The 22,264-nt window shown below is 41.8% G+C and overlaps 1 protein-coding gene across 3 annotated transcripts in view; it reads right to left on the reverse strand.

Moving 5' to 3' along the window:
- Positions 1-21,774, reverse strand: part of LOC101962583 (protein mono-ADP-ribosyltransferase PARP14) — a 48,439-nt gene extending 26,665 nt beyond the window's left edge. The window contains exons 1-6 of one of the 3 annotated variants that reach the window (XM_005327669.5): positions 21,453-21,774; positions 13,388-13,518; positions 11,909-11,942; positions 7,925-8,167; positions 3,860-4,096; positions 1,043-3,303 (exon numbers count right to left, since the gene is read on the reverse strand). In XM_005327669.5, the coding sequence (XP_005327726.2) occupies positions 1,043-3,303; positions 3,860-4,096; positions 7,925-8,167; positions 11,909-11,942; positions 13,388-13,518; positions 21,453-21,639 (3,093 nt within the window). In that variant the 5' untranslated portion in view covers positions 21,640-21,774. Of the gene's footprint in view, positions 1-1,042; positions 3,304-3,859; positions 4,097-7,924; positions 8,168-11,908; positions 11,943-13,387; positions 13,519-13,987; positions 14,064-21,452 lie in introns of those variants that run through there. The other 2 variants (XM_078044118.1, XM_078044119.1) reach the window with 2 other exon arrangements.
- Positions 21,775-22,264: the final 490 nt, after the last annotated feature.

The following is a 22,264-nucleotide window of genomic DNA, read 5'->3' on the forward strand; positions in this document are numbered from 1 at the left end:
AGAAAGACCTGACTCTCCCTCAAAAGGTGCTCTCTTGTTTTTTCTGTGTTTCTCTTTTTTACATTTTAGATTATTATTTTGCTGACAGCCACCACTGTGGAGCACATTCAAGTGGTCACCTTTTCTGTGTACTCAGGCCAGATTGCCACCAAAGACACGCCATGACCCCTCTGGGATACTTTGCCTTTGACTGCCATAGCTTCCAATGCCTGTGTCCATCCCAGACGACTCCTCCCCTCTGCAGCTACTTCAGGTGTCTCTATTCTGGTCCATGAGGAGCTCCTCTCCTCCCCACGACTAAACAGAAAGTGTGCAATTAGCCAGCAGGACCCTGGGTGCATATGGGAGCCCACTGTCTCTGCCTACATAAGCAGTCCTCCCCTCAACCTTGTCAGATCAGTTTCTGTACCACTTCCCCTTAGGCTGCAACATAAGTCCTAATTAAGGCTTCTTTTGGATGGCTTTATCTTGCCTATCTGTGATTTATATCCCAAGTAGAACAGGCTGAGTTGGTTATACCAAGATCTGGTTGAACATAAAAGGCTGCCAGGAAAGTGGCAAGGAGCCAGAGCTAGTAATACTGAAGGCATTAAGAGTCTAGGAGCCAAGCAAGCTCCAGAAAGCTGCTCTGGCTGCTAGGAGAGCTGTTAACACTGAGAGCTAAGAATTTGTGGATTACAAAGTTCAGTGCTGCTAACACCAAGGGAGCTGCACTTTGCCTATTCGCGAATTCTAACTGAAGTGAGCCAAAGAACACCCAGATGATTGGTAACATTACTTTGGATTTTCACATTTACTGGAAACCTAGTGATCTGATCTCAATACACTTTAAGCTCTCAAAAATAACTGGCCAATCTCTTTCACTAAGTGATTTGGTTAAGTAGCCTAATTATCTAAAGGAAACCTGATTCAAGACAGAGATGGAGGGTGTAAGATTCTCTGTCTTGATTCTCCCCCTCAATCCTGGACTTTCTTTGGTCCTCAATGAGAGAGCTATACAATGAGAGCACCTTGGTGGTATGCTATAAATAGGGACACTCACCTTAGCTTTCTGCACACCTTCTCTCTTCAACCGGATCTTTAGGCCCTCCGGGGATATCAGACATAGCTGGTTCTCTGATAATTTAACAGGCTGGACTGCTGCTGGTGCACTGAGCAAGGAAGCTTTATCTGGCAGGGAAACTGTACCAAGTGGGGGGTCTTTAAATACAGTTTTCATGGCTTCGACAAAGGCCTCAGTAGTCTTCTCAGACACATCCATAAGGTAAATCTCTTTCAAGGTGCGCCCATCTGGCTTATATTGGATGTTTTCTTTGATGGCTCGAACAATGGTCTCCACACACCGTTGTAAGGGAAAGCCAAAGATTCCAGAACTAATAGCTGGGAAGGCTATGGATTGGTACTTGTATTCCTCAGCTAAAAGGAGACTGTTTTCTACAGCTTTCCTTAGCAGATGCACACACCATGGAGCGTCATCCTGCTTCCAGTGGGGCCCCACTGCATGGATTACCTGGCGGCAAGGGAGCTTTCCTGCTGTTGAGATTGCAACATTGCCAGGTAGGAGTCTGCCTTCTGTCTTCACTATGTGGTTACAAGCAGTTTGCAGCTCAGGGCCTGCGGCTTTTAAGAGAGCAGCAGCAAGGCCTCCGGAATGCTTGAGGTCCTCGTTTGCTGCATTCACCACCACATCAACAGGAAACTGAGCCAAGTCACCCTGTAGCACAATCAGTCTAACTCCAGGGACCACATCCCTCTGAGACAAGCACTTCTGCCCATCAGGGATGCGTACCACCTTCTGTTCTTCTTCTTCTTGGAGTTCAATGAAACAACCAAACATCCGTCTGACCTCTCCTTTGTAATACCTCACTTTCTCCTGAAAGAACTGCCTGGCCCCTGGCTTATCAATACAGACGTTTTTAATGCAGACCAAATCCCGGACTTGCTTGACAATGTCCATGCCCTCCAGTACGTCCTTCTTGGAGCCAATTAATAAAATGCCTTTTTGTTTGTTCTCATGTTTGAAAACTACCTGCACATTTACCTTCTTTATCTTTGACCAAAATAATTGCTTTTCTGCCTTTAAATAGGCTCTAACCAAGGATGGCTCTACTTGAACTAATCTCTCTATTTTCACATGTTTTTCCAGGAAATCAAAAAGCAAGCTATGGATTTCATTTACTTCTCTCACACAGCCTGCAATGATGACCTCAGCTGGAGTTCCTGAAGTTAACTCATTGACGACCACAATACTTACAGAGGAGCTATGTTTCTTTTGTAAACTTTGAACTATCCCTTTCCACTTCTTGCCATTAAGAACTTCTTTGTCCTCAACCTGAATGTGCTTATAATTTAAGGTACGGAGCATTTGTTTTTCAGCTTCTACCAGGACTGCCAAAGTATAACTGGTTAAGAGGACAGTTGTATCCTCTAACTTGAAAACTGCAAGAATATTCTGTACTATAAAAAGAGATTTAGAAAATTCTTCACAATCTACCTGCTGCAAAAACTGAAAGACCTCAGGAGAGACCTGAATGTTTTTTTGGGTCATGCTGAACACCTTTTCCTGGATTTCACACTTGACTTTATACACATCTGCACAAGGCCCCTTCAAGAATAGTTTCTGAGTGGCTGCATCATAACAGATCTCCATCTCTCCACACTCCGTGCGTAGACGCTGCAGGACACCACTGTGTTCCAAAAGAAAATTCCTTTCTGGAGAAATGGTCATTTTTTCCTTTAGACTTTGCTCTTCCTTTCTAATTTTCTCAGTGGTGCTTTCTATTAATTCCTTGATTTTCAGGTCAATGCTTTGGACATCTTCTGATTTTCCTGCCAAGGTTGCAGTCTCCTTAAGTGAATCAAATTCAATAAAAATCTTATCTTCTTCTAAGTCATTTTTTATGATGTCCCACACTACTGGATCCACTTTAAATGAGGTAAATTCATATTTAGACCTGATGCCGGAGAGTGCTGTGGAAGCGTCTTCCTGCCAGGCCTTGATTCTGTGTCTTCTTTGATTGACTAAAGTGGCTGCAGGTCTGATAGTAACTTTACTGTTGACGTGGGACCACGTTAGCTCACAGTGACAACGTCTCATTTCATTATTTATATCTTCAATTAAGTGATTATTTTTCTGAAAGAACTTCCATAAGGGAAGATCCAGTGACTCTTGGAATGGTGCTGGAAGTTTAATCAGAGGCTTCTCCTTTCCATACAATGCTGTGCCCAAAGAGGTATAGTAGGGAAAGACAAACAGCGGCATCTTATTGAAGTTATGTTTCTTGGCCACGATGGTGTCTAACACTTTAAAAGTAAAAATAAATAAATAAGTACACAAATAAAAATAAGGTAATCCAAATGTGATATATTTCAAATGAAGACAAAACAAAACTTTTCTTTCTTTCTTTTTGCAGTCCTGGGGATTGAACCCCAAGCCTCGTAAATGCTAGGCAAGTACTCTACCACTGAGCTACATCCCAGCCCCTTTAAGAGAAGTTATCTTTACCTAAACTTGTTGAAATTAATTTGAGAATTTATGTGGATGGCTAAAACACAGATCTCTTTTTTTAAATACAATATTTTAAAAGTTCTAAGAATGATAGTTTTTGTTTGTTTTTTAGTTTATATGGACTAAAGACTCATGAGAGAATTTCCTTTTATCTTTCAAAAATTTGACAGAGTTCCTCTCTGAATTACTGGCTTCCTTTAGTTTCATATCTCAGGTGAACTGATGATTGATTCAATTTCCAAAAAAAAATATAAATGAATGAATAAGTAAAATGCTTCAGAGTTTAAGTAACTGCTAGGATCTGCTAAAATGGCCTGGGAAATACCAGACGTGGTAGTTAACAGATACTACCTTCTCTGTCACAGAATTCAATCAGAGCTGCACTCTCTTCAGGAAAACATTCAACATGGGCAATGCTTCCCCCTCCATTACGAGGATTTTCAAAGAAAAGTTGTAACTGGTAGTCATCAATACCAGGCGGTAAGTTTTCAACCCTGATTGTTTTTGTTGCTTCCAGAAGTCTTGGAGAGAGCCGAAGTTGTTGAATTGTATGGTGCCTGGTACAATCACCAACAAATGTCATGGCATCTACAATAGGAAAAAAAAATGTCAGAAGATTATTATGTTATATCTATCATATAGAAGAAGTTGGCTATTAGTTGAGATAAGGGGGAGAGCTAAGTCCTCCATTTATAGACAAGATTTTAATAGCTACTGAAAATTTACATGCCTGCAACTGCCCATCTCTGAACAATGATGCATTCATGAATGTCTTACCTGGTTTACTGCTATTAAAATGTGTCCCTGCCTCCAGTCACTGCCCTAGCCAACCTGATTGAGGCTTTCTCTATAATACCATCTCCTTGTTTCACTCATTTCTCAAACCCTTCAATGGCTCCCCATTACCTGCCGGTATGAGTTCACTCTCTTCAGCTCAACTAACAATGCCCTTAGCTTTTAACTCCCAACTAATTTCCAGGCATCACCTTTGGTTATTCTCTGCCATTCATTTTATTTTACATTCTTCTCCCCAAAATAGTCATTCTTTTTAACATTTTCCTTCTCTTTTGCCTTTGTATATATAATATCCTGTGTTTTTGGTTTTGCATTTTATAATGCCGGAGATTGAACCTAGGGTCCTATGCATGCTAGGCAAGTACTCTACCACTGAGTTATACCCCCAGCCCTTTTCTCCAATTTTTCCCCCTTTAAATCTTGATTCTATTCATCCTTCAAGACTCAGCCTAATTATCTCTTTCAAATTGGTAAGTATTCATAGTGGGCCCAAGATATGCCTAGCACCATTCTAGGATCTAAGGCTACAGAGATGACAAGTCCTTGCCAGTTCATCATCCAGGAATTAGGTGGTCTTCAAAGCAAATAAATTGCCTGCAGTGGGATGAAATGAGGGAAGACTAATTCTGGGAATAAAACTTGATTTCCAGAGTAAGTGGTCTCTGTTCTGGTTTTGAAGGATGAAGAGGGAGGTCGACCCGATAGACATGTCAGGCAGAGGGAACAGCAGTGGCACAGAATAGCTTAGTGTATTTTGGACATGAGAGGTACTGTTGGAGTACAGGCTTTATGGGAGGGAGACCAAGCCATCTTGCTGGATTCTCTTTCCTCCCATTTCTCACAGCTCGTTGCCCACAGCTGAGAGATGGCTTTTCCTCTTGCATCTTCATGATTCATTTACATACCGGCTTCCTCCTTGCTCCCATACTGTGAGTTTCTCTTTGTGCCCACAGCACCTAGACCAGTATCCAGTACATAGTAGGTGCTACAGTTTGGACCTGGAATGTCCCCCAATAGCTTGGTGCTATTGAGAAGTAGTGGAAACTTTAAGAGGTGGGACTTTGGGCTGGGGTTGTGGCTCAGTGGTACAGCACTCGCCTAGCATGTGTGAGGCCCTGGGTTCGATTCTCAGCACTGCATATAAATAAATGAATAAAAGAAAGTCCATCAACATTTAAAAAATATATTTTAAAAAAGAGAGATGGGACTTAGTGGAAGTCTTCTGGTCACTGAGGGGAAGGAGGAAGATAGTGGGACCCTGTCCCTTCCTCTTTCTCTATTGACCAGGAGGTGAAAAGTTTGCCATGTGCTATCACACTATGTGCTGCCTCACTCTAGGCCCAAAAGCAACAGAGCCAACCAACCACAGGTTGAAACCTCCAAATATCTGAGCCCAAATCAACCTTTTCTCTCTCTCTCTCTCTCTCTCTTTTTTTTTTTTTTTTTTTTTGTACCAGGGATTGAACTCAGGGGCACTCAACCCCTAAGCCACTTCCTCACCCCTATTTTGTATTTAATTTAGAGACAGGGTCTCCCTGAGTTGCTTAGTGCTTCGATATTGCTGAGGCTGGCTTTGAACTCATGATCCTCCTGTCTCAGCCTCTCAAGCTTTTCTATTTATAAGCTGATGATCTCAGGTATTTGATACAGTAAAAGATATTACCTTCTCTGTCACAAAATTCAATCAGAGCTGCACTCTGAAAGGTAACATGAAAATCAAAACAAAAGCAAATCCAATTTGCTTTTGTTTTGATTTTCCCTTGTAAAAAAATAATAATAAACTTGAAATAAATAACTCCTCTAGCTGGATATGGTCACACACTCAGATAATCCCAGTACTCAGGAGGCTGCAATAGGATGTTCTCAAATTCCAGACCTGCCTGAACAACTTTGCAAGACTCTGTCTCAGAATAAAAATAAATGGGATGGGGATGTAGCTCAGTGGTAGAGCACTTGCCTAACATGCACAAGGTTCCAGGTTTAATCCCCAGTACTGCAAAGAAAAAAGAAAAGAAAGAATAGCCTTTTTATTGAACCTTTACCAGATCTCAGGTACTACGTTAAATGCCTTTCAAACATTTTCTCATTTAGTCTTTAAAGAAAATTTAGATAGGTGTTATTATCCCACTTTATAAACAAGTAAATTGAAGCACAAGAAAGATAGGATTTGGTTAGCCTTGAATAACTAGTTAAATGGCAGAGCTAGAATTTTGACTCCATGACCTATGCTCTTTTTTAAGAAAATATTTTATTTATTTTTACACTGTGCTAAGGACTGAACCCAGTGCTTCATATATGCTAGACAAGCACTCTGCCACTGAGCCATAACCCCAGCCCATGACCTGTGCTCTTAATTAATCATTCCATCATTATTTTCATGGGTTAATAAGGGCTTAGGACAGGAAAATTTCCTTGTTTTAGGTAGAGATATTTCTTCCTCTCGACCACGACTTTAAGGAGCTATCATTTTCCATATCACATGTACTTTTTTATTCCTGCATATGTGACCATGAAAGGACTAAGGAAAAATATGGCTCATGGTTTGGATATGAAACGTCTTCAAAAGCTCCTGGGTTAATGCAGGAATGTTCAGAGGTGAAATGATTGGATTGTGAGAGCTAGAACTTAATCAGTACATCCTAGTTTGAACAGACTAACTGGATGGTACCTGTAGGCAGGTGGGGTGTAGCTAGAAGAGGTGGGTCACTGGGGGTGTGCCCTGGAAGGGTTCGTCTTCCCTGTGGCCCTTCTCCCCTCTCTCTCCACCCCACCAACCTCTCTCTCTTTACCTCCTGGCTACCATAACAGGGCAGTGTTGTTCTCTACACCCTTCCACCATGATGTCCTACCACACCTTGGGCCCAGAGCAATGGAGTAGGCCCATTATGGACTAAACCTCTGAAACCATAATGCAAAATAAACTTCTTCTCCTCTAAGTTGTTCTTGTTGAGTATTTTGGTCCTTGTAACAAAAATTTGACTAACACATATGGTAAAACTGATAATGGAAGAGACTGAAGAGGTAGGCTGCCTGGGTTCAAATCCAGTTCTTCCATTTATAGCACCTTTGTGCCTTTGTCTACTGGGGGATAATAAGAGTAATCTCACAAAGTTGTTGAAAGGAAAAAAATCAATTAATACATGTAAAGTGTTTAGCATATTACCTAACTTACAGTAAGCACTATGTGAGTGTTTATTTCCTTCTAGCAAATTCAGTTTGGTAAGAGATAAAAACAAACTTTTTTTAATGAGATAACACACGTAAAAATGCTTAGTATCCTTAGACTAGACTTCTAGACTTCTCTCTCTCTCTCTCTCTCTCTCTCTCTCTCTCTCTCTCTCTCTCTCTCCCCCTCCCTCCCTCCCTCCCTCCCTCCCTTCCTCCTCCGCCCCCCCCCACACACACACATACATTCAGGAACCCAGACAAACATACAAGAATATTTAGTTTCAAAACCAATTTGCTTGTCTTAAAAAAAAAAAAAAAAAAAAAGCACCAGTATTAATTTGGAGTCTTCTTTTACCAGCTACTAGAAAGAGTCAAAATTTCAGAGATTCCATTAACTGGGTGTCCCAAATCCCCAAATGTGGTACAAAAAAGGCTGATATCACTTGAGCTCACCTATGTGTCTTTTAAAGGTAACCACAGCGATGTCCAAATCGCGTATTATTTCCACCTGAAAATCATCACTGGTCAAGTCACTTATGTTCTCCACTAATAAGATTAACATCATGTCAGTCACATTTGCTGGGAGATTTTCAAATGCCACCAAAGAGGAAATGTTTTCACATTCTTTGGGGATAACTTTTATTTTTTCTGATGCACTATTGAAAGATAACTTTGTATCCAGTTCTTCTGACACATCTGATTTTAGGGAGACAAAAAGAAGTAAAACATATTATATTACCTACCATGGTCTTAGCAAAGTAAATTATCATAAGATAAATCCTCCCTGCCCCCTTCTCTTTAGCTAGCTCAACTTAAAACAGGTCCTGGATAGTTTTTTACTTTATTTAATTAAAAATAAAATGTAGGGGCTGGGGTTGTGGCTCAGCGGTAGAGCGCTCTCCTAGCACAAGCAAGGCGCTGGGTTCGATCCTCAGCACCACATAAAAATAAATAAATAAAATACAGGTATTGTGTCCAAGTACAGGTTAAAAAATATATATTAAAAAATAAATAAATAAAATGTAGCATTTAACCATCTATTACTACTATCCAATAATAGCTCAGTAGTTTAAGTTCAATTTTATTTCACCTTTTCCTGCCTCGAACCTACCTCATCCTTCAGGTCATAGCACCTGATATATATTTCTATCATAGCATTACATTACAGTTATTGAACTAAGCTTCCCCAAAGCAAACACATGTTTATTCACCCTAGTATTGCTGTCACACTGTATACTGAGGCCCAGTAAATGCTTGCTGAACTGGAGATCTACTTGGCTCACTAGAAGAAAATAAGAATACCTGATGATGCACATCAATTCATGCTAAATTTACAAAAATAGCTTAAAATTGGGGCTGGGGAGGTGGCTCAAGCGGTAATGTGCTCGCCTGGCATGCGTGGGGCGCTGGGTTCGATCCTCAGCACCACATAAAAATAAAATAAAGATGTTGTGTCCACCGAAAACTGAAAAATAAATATATATATATATAAAAAAGCTTAAAATTCAGTAACAACAACAACAAAAATAATAAATAAAAAACAAAAAATATTCAGTAACAACATAACTTAGCATTAAATGAGATAAGTATGACCAACCAGAAGGAGTACTGGGTTAGGGTGAGGATCTATGAATTCCATCCCTGACTATGACTCTTCAGCCATGCAACCCTGGGCAAGTCTCTTAATTGTAAAATGAGAACAGTGGACCAAGGGAACTGAACAGGAAAGAGTCTTCCTAGCAGTACAGCTTTATGGCCCCACAATTCTTAGAAGCTTCAGCACCAAGAAGCTTGGTTAACTGACAAGTAAAAAGCATCCAGAACATTTAAAGAGTCCAAGAATTAGATAAAGGGACTGGACTGGCAGGGAAAGAAGAGGAAGCTGAGCAGGTCTTGAAGAGCCCAGAGAATCAGATACAGAAAGTCAGGCAGAGGGTGCTGAGAGCAACAGGAGCACAAGCAGAGTCCTGTGATTGCCTGAGGCAATTCAGAAAATGGTCAGAATGGCCAAAGGACCATGTGTGGCTCCAATAGGAGCATTTTCAAGAGATGTGAGAAACAAGACCAGAGAGGTGGTCTAGATCCAGAATGTGGTCTGGACTTGACCTTGCAGTGGATGATAAAAGTGAATCATGGAAGGTTTCTGTGAAAAGGACAAGAAGATATTTAGAAATAGTACAGGGAACTGTTTCAGCTATCAGGAAACAGGGTGTCAGAAACAGAGGGACACAGATGCCAGCTCCTGCCATGTTGGATTTGTGAGGTAATAAGATGGGCCTGTGGTGAGAAGATGGCTGAGGAAGACTCTTCAAAAAATAATAGGTCTCTCTGAACAAGAGATGTGGAAGGTCAAAGAGAAGATGTCTGAAGTTTCTAGTTGTTGAGGAGCAAACTATATATTTTAAGAAAAATAAGGAAGTCGGAAAGGATATTGGTTTGGGAGGAAGCAGACATAGGTGGCTTCAGACACGCTGGGTCTGACTTCCCAGAAGGAAGGTCGGACACAAGGTCTGAAGCTTAGAAGGGACCCATAACTGAGATGCGGACTTGGAAGTCCCAGAATTTGTCAACCACAGGTGACCAGTATTTCTCTGTTCTTGTCTCTTCTCCAGGATCTTCCAGTTGCTGATTTCTCTCTTTCAGGCCCAGTCCAGCTGGATCTGAACACTGGCTCAATATTCACATCCCATGGTTCTGCTATTGATTTTCCCTGAGCTGTCAGCTCCTCAGCGGGTTAAAAACCACAAAGTTGGTTTTCAACTTTCTGCATTGACTTTCAGGCATGTGTAATGCATCCGTGAGGCAGCGTCCTCTGAGATTTTAGATCTGTTAGATAACCTCTCCCTGAGATTTTGGATCTGTTAGATAACCACTCTCCATCCACATTTCACTCAGCTCTGAAACCATCTACCCCATTCCAATCCATTTCAAGAGTCCTAGCCTTTTGGCCGTCATCAGAATTCAGTGTGGACCAACCATTCATCTCAGGACTTCTTCATGTCTCACAAGAGCCATTAAAAGATTTGATGAAGACCGCCTGACTCCCTAGCTGGTAACTCCCCTTAGAGTCTGAGTCAGGTAAAAACAGGTTAGAAAATGGTTGCAACATTTCCAGGACAATAAAAAGTCCATTGGTGGAGAGAGGCTGGATGGCTCTTCCTGAGGATACACTTAGGATTTTAGGCAAATTTGAAACAGCACTAACCAATCAGTTAAGACAGAGGGAAGGTAAGATATATGAAACAACAAGAAACAAAAACTTGATTAAATTTTAGATCCAGGACTATAGTATGAGTATAAATACATAAATAAAAAGCCACTCCCTGATCTAAAGTTGAGCTTGAGAATCAGGCACTTAAGGCATTTTCCAATAAAATGATAAGGATTTAAGAGGTCAGAATAATAAACATCAGAAGCTGATAAGTCGACTCCAGATCAGAAGGATGGAAAGCAGGAATTAATCTGAACACACACAAGATTTCTATCTCATAAGAGTCTTGAGCTTCTTATCAAAAGCACACTTGAGCCAGGCTCAGTGGTACATGCCTGTAATCCCAGCCACTCAGGAGACTGAGGCAGAAGAATCTCAAGTTTGAGGCCAGCCTCAAACTAAAACAATTTAAAAATGGCTGTGGTTGTGGCTGGGAAAGCAACCCTGTGATAATAGATGAATGGATTAAGAAAATGTGATATATATATATATACACATACACACACACACACACACACACACACACACAATGGAGTTTTACTCAGCCTTAAAGAAGAGATTAAAAAAAAAAGGATGAAATCATGTCATTTGAATGGAATTATTTGATGGAAATGAAGACTATCATGCTAAGTGAAATAAACCGGACTCAGAAAAGAAAGGGTCAAGTGTTTTCTCTCATATATGGAAGCTAGAACAAATAGGGAGAAAAAGGGGGTGGGGTCAGATATCATAAAAATATAGGGAAGATCTGTAAATAGAAGGAGTTGGAAAGGAAGGGAGAGGGGACAGGGATGCGGAGGAAATGTGGACAGAATGAATTGAACAAAACCACACAATGTGCTTATATAAATATACCACAGTGAATTCTATCAGTATGTATATGTATAAAGTGTCAATCAAAAGTAAATAAATAAACCAGAGAAAGGAAGCTCAGTAGAACAGAGGAAAGAGAATATGGAGAGGCAGGAGGAGAGAGAAAGGAGGGGCACTGGAGACTGAAATGGAGTAAATCAAATCCAATGCATGTATGGTTTTATCAAAATGAACCCAACAACTATGTGTAACTATAATGCAAAGAATGAAGAGGAGGAGGAAAAGGAGGAGGGAGAAGGAAGGAGGAGGAGGAGGGAGGAGGAGGAGGAAGGAACATCCCCTAAATGCTTTCCTTACTTAATAAAAGCAAAACTTCTTGGTGAATGTCAGAATTACATCAATTGAGACTTTACCTGGTTCTTTGACATCTTCTTTGCTCTTAGATTCCTGAAACCCAAACAATAAAGTAGCATTAATATATCACTAATAATTTCTTTACATTAGGAAAATGTCATGGAGAGGGGGCTGGGGGTTGTGGCTCAGTGGTAGAGTGCTTGCCTGGCACATGTGAGGAACATAAAAATAAGTAAATAAAACAAAGGTATTGTGTCTGTCTACAACTAAACAATTAGAAAAAGATAAATTTAAAAAAAAAAAAAAAAGAAAGAAAGAAAATGTCATTGCATGCAGTGGTGCCCTTCTGTAACCCCAGACATTCAGAAGGCTAAGCAGGAGGATCACAAGTTGGAGAGCAGCCCAGGCCACTTAGCAAGACCCTGTTTGAGGGAACAAAATGAAAAGGCTAGCAATGTAGTTTGGTGCTTGCCTAGCATGTGTGAGGCTCCTTTATTTGATCCCAGCACTGTAAAACAAATAAATAAATAAAAATAAATGTCTGGGCTGGGGTTGTGGCTTAAAGGTAGAGCATATGCCTAGTACGCATGAGGCACTGGGTTAGATCTCTAGCACCACAGAAAACTAAATAAACAAAATACAGGCATTGTATCCATCTACAACTAAAAATTTTTAAAAATATCCACGGAAGCATCTTGGAGATGAATGGTAAACAGAAATGATAACAAAAAGCTCTGTTAGTGGAGCTCTTGAATGCATCTGGTGCCACATGTCATAGCAGATCCCTGTACTAGACACAATAATTATTGGGGGGGAAAAAAAGGTAAAAATAGCAGAATACTCAATTCACACAGTATTTGGGATATGGAGTTGGGATATGAGGTAAGACCTAAATCAGGGAAACAGCTTAGCTCATAATTGCTTTTCCCCATTTAGCATTTATTGAATGTCTACTATATAACAAGCACTGTGCCGTGTGCTTCACTGAACTCATCTCAAGCCTCCCAGTAATCTGACAATCTATTTGACAACTGAGGACACAGCATCTGTAGTATGATGTTTGGGAGACACTCAGATCCAACTGTAGCACTAAATATTAAACAGTATGTTTAAAGATGAAATTCTAATCCACATCTGCTTGCTCAACTTTTATTCTTTTTACTACACATACTCATAGAACTCCTCTTTATAGAATTCATCTCAACCCTCAAAATGTTGTTTAAAAAGATTAGCAAGTTTCCAGTCAAAAAGAAGCCAAGACAAAACAATCTAAAATTTTATATCTGAAACTTATATTAGGATAACCACTGAATCTTAATTTTCCAAAAGTGTCTAAAATCAACAAAGTGCTTCATCCTTGATTGTTTTATACCATGTTATCACCACCCTCACCTTCTCTGCATTTATGAGCTGTTCTCACTCCAGTTTGGTTGACACTTCTCATTCCACTGTATTTTCTTCATTGAGATTCCCATCCCACATACTTGGGAGGACCCCCCACCCCAGATCCCTTTGAACAACTTCTCAGGTTTACTTACCTTTGTTGAAATTTTCCCCTCATAGACTGGGGCTTCCTCTGAGGCTGTGGGTAACCGGACAGTTAACTTGAATGTTCCTTTTCCTGGCAATACTAACTCATGATCCTTTCTCTCCAGAACAGCTTGCCGAACTAAAGCATCCAAAAAAAAAAAAAAGTCAAGCAATCTTTATTTACATAATTATACCATCATCTCTATGAGCTCCATCATCCATCAATAGCTTTGCCAGTTTCTCAAGAGAGACTATGTATAGTAAAAAAGAACAAAAGTTGAGCAAGCAGATGTGGATTAGAATTTCATCTTTAAACACACTGTTGAATATTTAGTGCTATGGTTTGGCTCTGAGGGTCTCCCAAGAGCCCATGTATTAAAGGCTTAGTTGCCAGCCCATGATGTTAACAAGAAGTGGTAGAACTAACATCACACTAAATGGAGAAAAACTGAAAGCATTTTCTCTAAACCCAGGAACAAAACAAATGCCCACTCGCACCACCCCTATTCAACATAGGCCCTGGAATTCTAGTCAGAACAATCAGGCAAGAGAAGGAAATTAAAGGGCTACACATAGGAAAACAGCTCAAATTATCTCTGTTTGCTGACATGATCTTGTGTTTAGAAGTCCCAAAAAAACTCCATCAGAAGACTTCTAGAACCGATTAACAAATTTACTGAAGTACCAAGATACAAAATGATGTTCATTGGGCTGTTTCCCTGCCCTTCAGACTGCCAGCTGATGAGTGGCTCACAGCGGCCCCAGCAACATCTAGCTGATTGGCTCCTCCACGGAGCTGCTCATTGGGTGACTTCTTTGGCTCTGGCTCTCAACACAAAATCAACATACATAAATCAATTGCTTTTCTATACTACAATAATGAATCTACTGAAAAAGAAATAAAGCAATCCCCTTCACAATAACCTTAAAATATATAGAATATTTAGGAATAATCTAATGAAGGAAATGAAAGACCTCTACAATGAAAACTATAGAACACTGAAGAAAGAATCTGAAGAAAACCTCAGAAGATGGAAAGCTCTTCCATGTTCTTGGATGGGCAGATTAATATCGTTAAGATGGACATACTACCAAAAATGTTATACAGATTCAATGCACTGCCCATCAAAATGCCAATGGTATTCTTCACAGAACTAGGAAAAGGAGTTCTAAAATTCATTTGGAAAAACAAGAGACCCAGAAGAGCCAAGGTAATCCTGAACAAAAAGAGTGATTCTGGAGGCATCCTAATACTGGACCTCAAATTATACTCAGAGCTACAGTAACAAAAACAGCATGGTACTGACACCGAACAGACATGAAAAGCAATAAAATTGAATAGAATACAAAGATATAAACCCACATAAATACACTTATCTAGACAAAAGGATCCAAAAACATGTTGGAGAAAAGATGGCCTAATTAACAAATGGTGCTGGGAAACTGGAAATCCATATGCAGAAGAATGAAACTATGGGCTGGGATTGTGGCTCAGTGGCAGAGTGCTTGCCTAGCAGGTGTGAGACACTAGGTTCGATTCTCAGTATTGCATATAAATAAAGGTTCATCAACAACTAAAATATACGTGTGTGTGTGTGTGTGTATATATACATATATATATATATATATAATATATATATATATATATATATATATATATATATATGAAACTAGATCCCTATCTCACACACAAGTCAACTCAAAGAGAATCAAAGGCCTAAGAATAAAACCAGAAACTATGCAACTGCTAGAAAAAAAATGTAGGCCCAACATGTCGGCACAGGAACTGACTTCCTTAATAAGACCTCCTAAAGTGTAAGAAATAAAACCAAGAATCATTAAGTGGGATGCCATCAAATTAATAAGTGTCTACACAGCAAAGGAAACAATTAAGACATGAAGAGAGAGCCTAGAGAATGGGAGAAGATCTTTGCCACATGCTCCTCAGATAGGGTATTAATATCTGGAATATAAAAAGAACTCAAAACACCACCAAATTAAAAAAAAACAACAAACAAACAACCCAATTATTAATTGGGCAAAAGAGCTAAACAGATACTTCTTCTCAAAAGAGGAAACACAAATGGTCAACAAATACATGAAAAAATGTTAGGGAACTACATTGAGGGCCGGGCATGGTGGTGCACACCTGTAATCTCAGCAGCTCGGAAGGCTGAGGCAGGAAGATCAAAGCCTGCCTTAGCAACTTAGCGAGAACCTGTCTCTAAACAAAACACACAAAAAAAGGCTGGGGATGTGGCTCAGTAGTTAAGAACCCCAGCTTCAATCCCTAGTAAGGAGAGGGAGCATGGGAGGAATAGAAGAACTCTAGATAGGGCAGAGGGGTTGGAGGGGAAGGGAGGGGGGCATGGGGTTATTAATGATGGTAGAATGTGATGATGTATGAAGACACAAATTGGTATGAATATACTTTATAAACAACCAGAGATATGAAAAATTGTGCTCTATATGTATAATAAGAATTGTAATACATTCCACTGTCATATATAAATTAAAAAAAACTACATTGAGGGGCTAGGATTGTAGCTCAGGAGTGGTAGAACACTTGCCTAGCACATGGAAGGCACTGGGCTTCATCCCCAGCACCACATAAAAATAAATAAAGAAACGTATTGTGTCCATCTACAACTAAAAATATTTAAAACTAAAAACTACACTGAGATTTCATCTCATTTCAGTCAGCGTGGCATTTATTAAGAATACAAATAATAATACGTGTTGGTGAGGATGTGGGAGAAAAAGTATATTCATACATTGTTGGTGGAATTGCAAGTTAGTGCAATCACTCTGGAAAGCAGTATGGAGATTTCTCAAAAAAACTAGGAATGGAACCACTATATGACCCTGTTTTTCCCACTTCTGGGTATGTTGATCCCAAACATCTAAAATCAGCATACTACAGGCAAAAAGCCACATCAATATTTATAGCAGCACAATTCACAATAATCAACCTAGATGCCCTTCAACTAGGCACATGGATAAGTAAAGAAAATGTGGTATATATACAAAATGGAGTATTACTCAAGTCATAAAGAAGAATGAAATTATGGCATTTTCTGATAAATGGATGGAAATGGAGACTATAAGGCTAAGTGAAATAAGCCAGACCCAAAAAAGTTAAAGGTCAAATGTTTTCTCTGATATTCAGAAGCTAGTACAAAATAAAGGAGGGGAGAGGGGGGAAGAGAGGGGGGGAAAAGGGGGTGGGGGAGAAAGAAAGGGATGGAAAGGAAAAAGAGGGGCAGAAATTCCATCAAAATAGATCAATGGAATAGAGGAAAAGGATTGAGGGGTAAGGAGGAAGAACAGAATAAGGGGAAACAGTGGAATGAATCTAATCTAACTTTCCTATATACATATAGAAAAACCCATACTGAATCCATCACTATATATATCCACTAGCCACTAATTTAAAAAAAAAAACTAAAAGTTAAAACTAAATAAATAAATAAAAATTTAAAAAGAAGTAAGGACTGTTTTTTTTTAAGAGAGAGAGAGAGAGAGAGAGAGAGAGAGAATGAATTTTTAATATTTATTTTTTAGTTCTCGGCAGACACAACATCTTTGTTTGTATGTGGTGCTGAGGATCGAACCCCGGCCGCACGCATGCCAGGCGAGCGCGCTACCGCTTGAGCCACATCCCCAGCCCAGAAGTAAGGACTGTTGCGAGGAAGTTTGATCACTGGGGTCATTCCCTTGAAGGGGATATTGGGACACACATACCCCAACCCCTTCCTCTCTCTCTTTTTTTTTCACTTTCAGCCATGAGGTAAGGGCTTTCTCTGCCAAGCACTCTAACCATGATGTACAGCCTTACCATGGCCCAAAAGCAACAGGCCAACTAACCATGAACTAAGACTTGAAAAATTATGAGTCAGAATAAACCTTCCTCTTTTTAAATTGATTACCTCAGGTATTTTGTCACAGTAATGAAAAGCTGACTACACATTTAGCATGTTTTTTAAAAGGCTTACTTACAAAGCCTTTCTTCTTACTTACAAATGAGGTTAATAAAGACTATTTTGTACCAGTGTTGTGTGGATTAAAAGGAAAAATTATAAAGAACTTAATATGAGTACCTGACACCCAGTAGACACTCAAAAAGGTAGCAACATTCATTCTACACAGGAATGAACTAATTAAAAGATTCCACATGGAGAGCCAGGGCAGACTGAGTGCTGGAATATGACATGATGAAAGTTCCATTTTTAGAAGGTGACTCGGGTGGCAAGAGGAGAATGACCAGGAGTCCAATTAGAAAGCCATTTTGACCAATTCCTTAGCGGGTAATGATAAGGGTCTTACATCTGATAGTAAAGGGAGTAGACAAAAAGGGGATAGGAGAGCCGGGCACAGTCACACACACCTCTAATCCCAGCTATTTGGAAGGCTGAGGCACAAGTTCAAGGCCAGCCTGGGCAAATTAGTGAGATTCTGTCTCAAAAGAAAATAAAAAGGGGACTGGGGTTGTGGCTCAGTGGTAGAGCACTCGCCCCTGCATTTGATCCTCAGCACCTTATAAAAAAAAATACATAAATAAAAGGAAATAAAAAGGGCTGGGAGTATAATTCAGTGGTACAGTGCTTGTCTAGAATGTATGAGACCCTGGGTCCCACCCCCAATAAATACCACAAAGAAGGAGGAGGAAGAGGAGAAGAAGAAATGGGAGAGATTTTTCAAAAACAAACAAAAAGAAGTAGCACCTCAGACAGATGGCTATAGCAAACAAACTGAACAGTGGACATAAGTCCAAAGGCCTGGGTCAGACTCCCAGCCCTGCTATGAACTAGCTGAGTGACTGGAAGGAAATACCTTCTCTGCAGCTTTACCCACTTAGAGTGTTGCCTCCGAATGTTTTCTGAAAGTCTCTTAAGAGCTATGCTTGGGCTGGGGCTGGGGCTGAGTAGCAGCACTCCCCTAACATGTATGAGGCACTGGGTTCGATCCTCCACACCCCATAAAGATAAATAAATAAAGGCACTGTGTCTATCTACAAATAAAAAATATTGAGAGAGAGAGAGAGAGAGAGAGAGAGAGAGAGAGATGTTTATGTGAGTTGTATTCATCAGGAGCATCCAGAGAGAGATGATAGGAAACTTAGGAAAATCAGTGTCTCCTACCACAGAGAACAGAGAAGGAGTGAGTTTGAAGAAGGAGGCATGGTCAACATTGGCAGAGGGGGCAAAGAGGTCAGGAAGAAAAGGACCTTACAGTTCAGGGCTGCAGCTCTGGCACGAATGCTGGGTGGCCATGCCCTGCTCTAATGTGGCTGGCCTGATGGGGTCAGAATATTTCATAAAGAGGAGCTCGATGACTTTCCCACTCCAAACAGCCATGAAGGGGGTGGGCCAAGTAGGGCCTCACCTGGATGTCCACTCAGAAATAGGCCTCCAAAAACCTGGGAAGAAACACCAGACTCCAACTCCACTCTTCACATGGACCCCTAAAGGGTTGGACTAAGCTGGAGTGAGGACTGAGGACTGGATGTGACCCCTGAAGCCCAAGACCAGGCTGTTATCTAGCATCGTGCACTCTGTGTGGCATTACTATTTCTACTTCCCAGATGTTAAGGAAATCCTGTTCAGGCATCTCCTGTGCCAGCCTCTTCTCAGATTGTGTGCAATATGTATAAAGGATTTCAGGAAAGCAATAGTGGTCACACCAGTATGTGATCCCCAACAAGGACAGGGGGAACTGGGAGGAAAAAGAGCAGACACTCTCATGTCCAGACTCCGTTACCCATGTGGACAGTCTTCCTCCTGCACCAACCTCAAGTCACTTATGTTTAATTTTATTTAAGAAGATGAGCTCTCTTATCCCAAGGTATCTGAATAATCAGGAGTCAAATTATGACCACCAAGTAGGATACAATGTCCACATTTTATCATTAACTGGATGTGATGGCACACACCTGTAATACCAGCTGAGGCAGGGGGATAGCAAGTTGGAGGTCAGCCTGGGAAACTTAGCAAGACCCTGTCTCAAAATAAAATTAAAAGGGCTTGGGCTGGGGTTGTGGCTCAGTGGTAGAGCTCTTGCCTAGCATGTGTGAAGCACTGGGTTCAATTCTCAGCACCATATATAAACAAATAAATAAATAAAGGTTCCTCAAAAACCAGTAAAACATTTTTAAAAAAGGGCTTTGGTGTGGCTCAGTGGTAGAGCACCTCTGGATTCAATCCCCCCCTCCACCCCATCCACACACACACACAAAAGTACACGCCTGAAATCATGTTTAGAATGTTTTAAGTCAGGGACTGGGGGTATAACTCAATGATAGAATATTCGTCTAACATGCACAGTTCCCTGGGTTTGATCTCTTGCACAGAAAAAAAAAAAGATTATAAATCAATTTATACTAACTTTTCAGAAATTCGGTTAACTATATAAAAGCAAGCTACGGTTTCCTATTCATTCTTATTTGCTCTACACTCATTTCTACAGGAAACTGCTGGTAGGCTCACTCATACTATTTGGTTTTACAGAATTATGTGAATAAAGTCATCTCACACTGTCGACTGTGCTTGCTGAAGTCTTTTCTTGTGTGGAGGGTAGAGGGTGGAGTGTGGAGAGGGGAAGGTGAGGGAAACCTCTGCCAGGGCATAGGCCATTCATTCTCAGCACATTCCTGATGACCTGATAACGGGAAAGAGGAGCTTCAAGATGGAAACTGAAACTGAAGAGGGATTTTCCACCCCCCGGGAATGTAGACTATAAACAGTTTTTGAGTCATCTGACTGGGGTAAGACCCCAGGAGCCACTAGAGAAGCCTGCGGTAGAGACAGAGGGGCAGTGTGAACTAGGTTCTGTGGAGGACGGAAACCTAGCAGGGAGGTTGAGATGCAGGTGGTCTGGGCCCCCCAATCTGAGAGCTACTCCTGAGGATAGAGGATGCTAAAGAAGAAAGAACTCTGAAGTGGTGATGTTGACAGTAGGAATCAAAAGTAGGGAAACCCTCTAGGGAAAGGGAACGGAAAGGGAAAGGGCTCCATTGCTGCCCTTCTGAACACTCCCTGGTCAAATTAACCCTCACAGACACTGAACTTTGTTTTCCATGAAGCATCTGAGCCAAGCAGATCTCCTGTCCTCTTCCACCCTCACTTCCTTCCCCTTCTGTTCCATTTCTTTCCTTTTTGAACCCCTGCTGGGACATCCCATCAGTCCAATTGCATGGCCTCCTAAGCCTCCTTGCCTCTGCTCTGGCCCAAATGCTTCTCCAAATTCAGCACAAGAAAGCAGGATCAAGGATGGTCTACATCCTGAGAGGTCACTGTCAGTCTCTAAGATCCCAGTGGAAAAGGTGCGCTTGAGCTTCCCATGACAGCCACCTTGAGCAAACCCAGATCCGGGGCTCTTGGCCTCCCTTCCCATATAGGAACAAGGGTGGGGAGTTGGGGAGAACTCAGCCAATAGGCCTGAAGAAGGAACTTTCTCCCAAAGCTCCAAAATCCAAACCACAATCACCTCAGAACGTCATCCACCCTCCCAATCTCAGGACAATCCCAAAACCGAAGGAAGAGGCAACTATAGGCCCTCCACAGAGGTACGTGGTGTGTTCATCAACAGCACTGTTGCCTTCCCCTCCAACATACCAACCTAAGGGAAGGTCCACTACGTATTTACACCCAGATCTTGTGACTTTAGGCAGCAACACTGCTGCTCTCCCAAGTGACCCCCCCCAAACAGCTGGGAATCTCCATGACCCATGAAGAATCCCTGTGACTCTTAGCGTTTCTTAATCCTTTTTTCTTTTCCACCTAAATAACAACAGGGAAGGATAGAAGGGGTTGGAAAAGGAGATAGAGACTCGTTTGCACAGTTCCACGGTCACCTCCAGACCTCTCCAGCAAGCGCCTGGAAGCGCAGCGCGCAGAGGAACCGCAGGGCCCCCGGGGCACTACGAGGCCATTCCGCGGTCCCGGCCACCACCCATACAGCTGCTGCAAGAGCCCGGCGGATACTCCCCCGCCTGCCTCTGCCTCTAGTTTCCCCGGCAGAGCAAGCGGGAAGGGGGGGGTGTCCCTCCGCACGCAGCCCCTTTGCGCCCCTCACCGTCCTCCGGGAAGAAGAGCACCAGGAAGCGTGGCGGGCTCCCGGGCTGCTGGCGGACCTCGCACTCCCCGCCACCCGATCTCTTCCGACTCTGGAAGTACATCTGCAACTTGGTGCTCAGGTTCTTCGGGGGATCGGGGCCCCAGGACCCCTCCACCAGCAGCGGGAAGGAGCGAGACGCAGCCATCCCGGCTCCGCTCGTTCTCGGGGACTGCTGGGGCCGCCCCGACTCTGGGAAGTGAACTTCGCTTCTTTCGCTTTCGTTTCCTGGAAAACCCCTCCCGGCTCTTAAGTTTCAGTCTTCAAAAGAGCTGCCCTTGGATTGCAGTCGTTACCCCCCCACCACAGCCCCCGCCCCCCGCATTCTGCTCTGGCCCGCTGCAGACAATTAACCCTTTGGGGCTGCAGTTTCCCCTGCAGGCGTCCGGGTCTCGATCCACCTGTGCATAGCGGTCCTCGGCGCTCTGGCACAGCCTGCCACTCTTGCAAACCAGGGCTGCTATCAGTAGCCCTGGGTCACTGGACCTTGAACCAACACAATGAGAGTTTCATTTCTGCCACAGGCCGACATTTTACAGAAGAATAAAATGGCTCACAAATTGTGATCCTCTCTGGACATTTGCTGTCCATTTTGGGACTACTTTCAAGGATCAATGTACTTATCAGAACTTGACCCTTGACCTTACTTTCCTTCTTTTGAGTTGTTTCCTGCTCCGTTAATATTATGCATCTAGAAACATGGGAGAAATGATAGACCCCCCCCCATTTTTGTGGAACATATTTACTAGATGACATGGGCTAGGGATGGATTC

The sequence above is a fragment of the Ictidomys tridecemlineatus genome, chromosome 3 (genome assembly GCF_052094955.1).
Source record: "Ictidomys tridecemlineatus isolate mIctTri1 chromosome 3, mIctTri1.hap1, whole genome shotgun sequence".
Classification (NCBI taxonomy): domain Eukaryota; kingdom Metazoa; phylum Chordata; class Mammalia; order Rodentia; family Sciuridae; genus Ictidomys; species Ictidomys tridecemlineatus.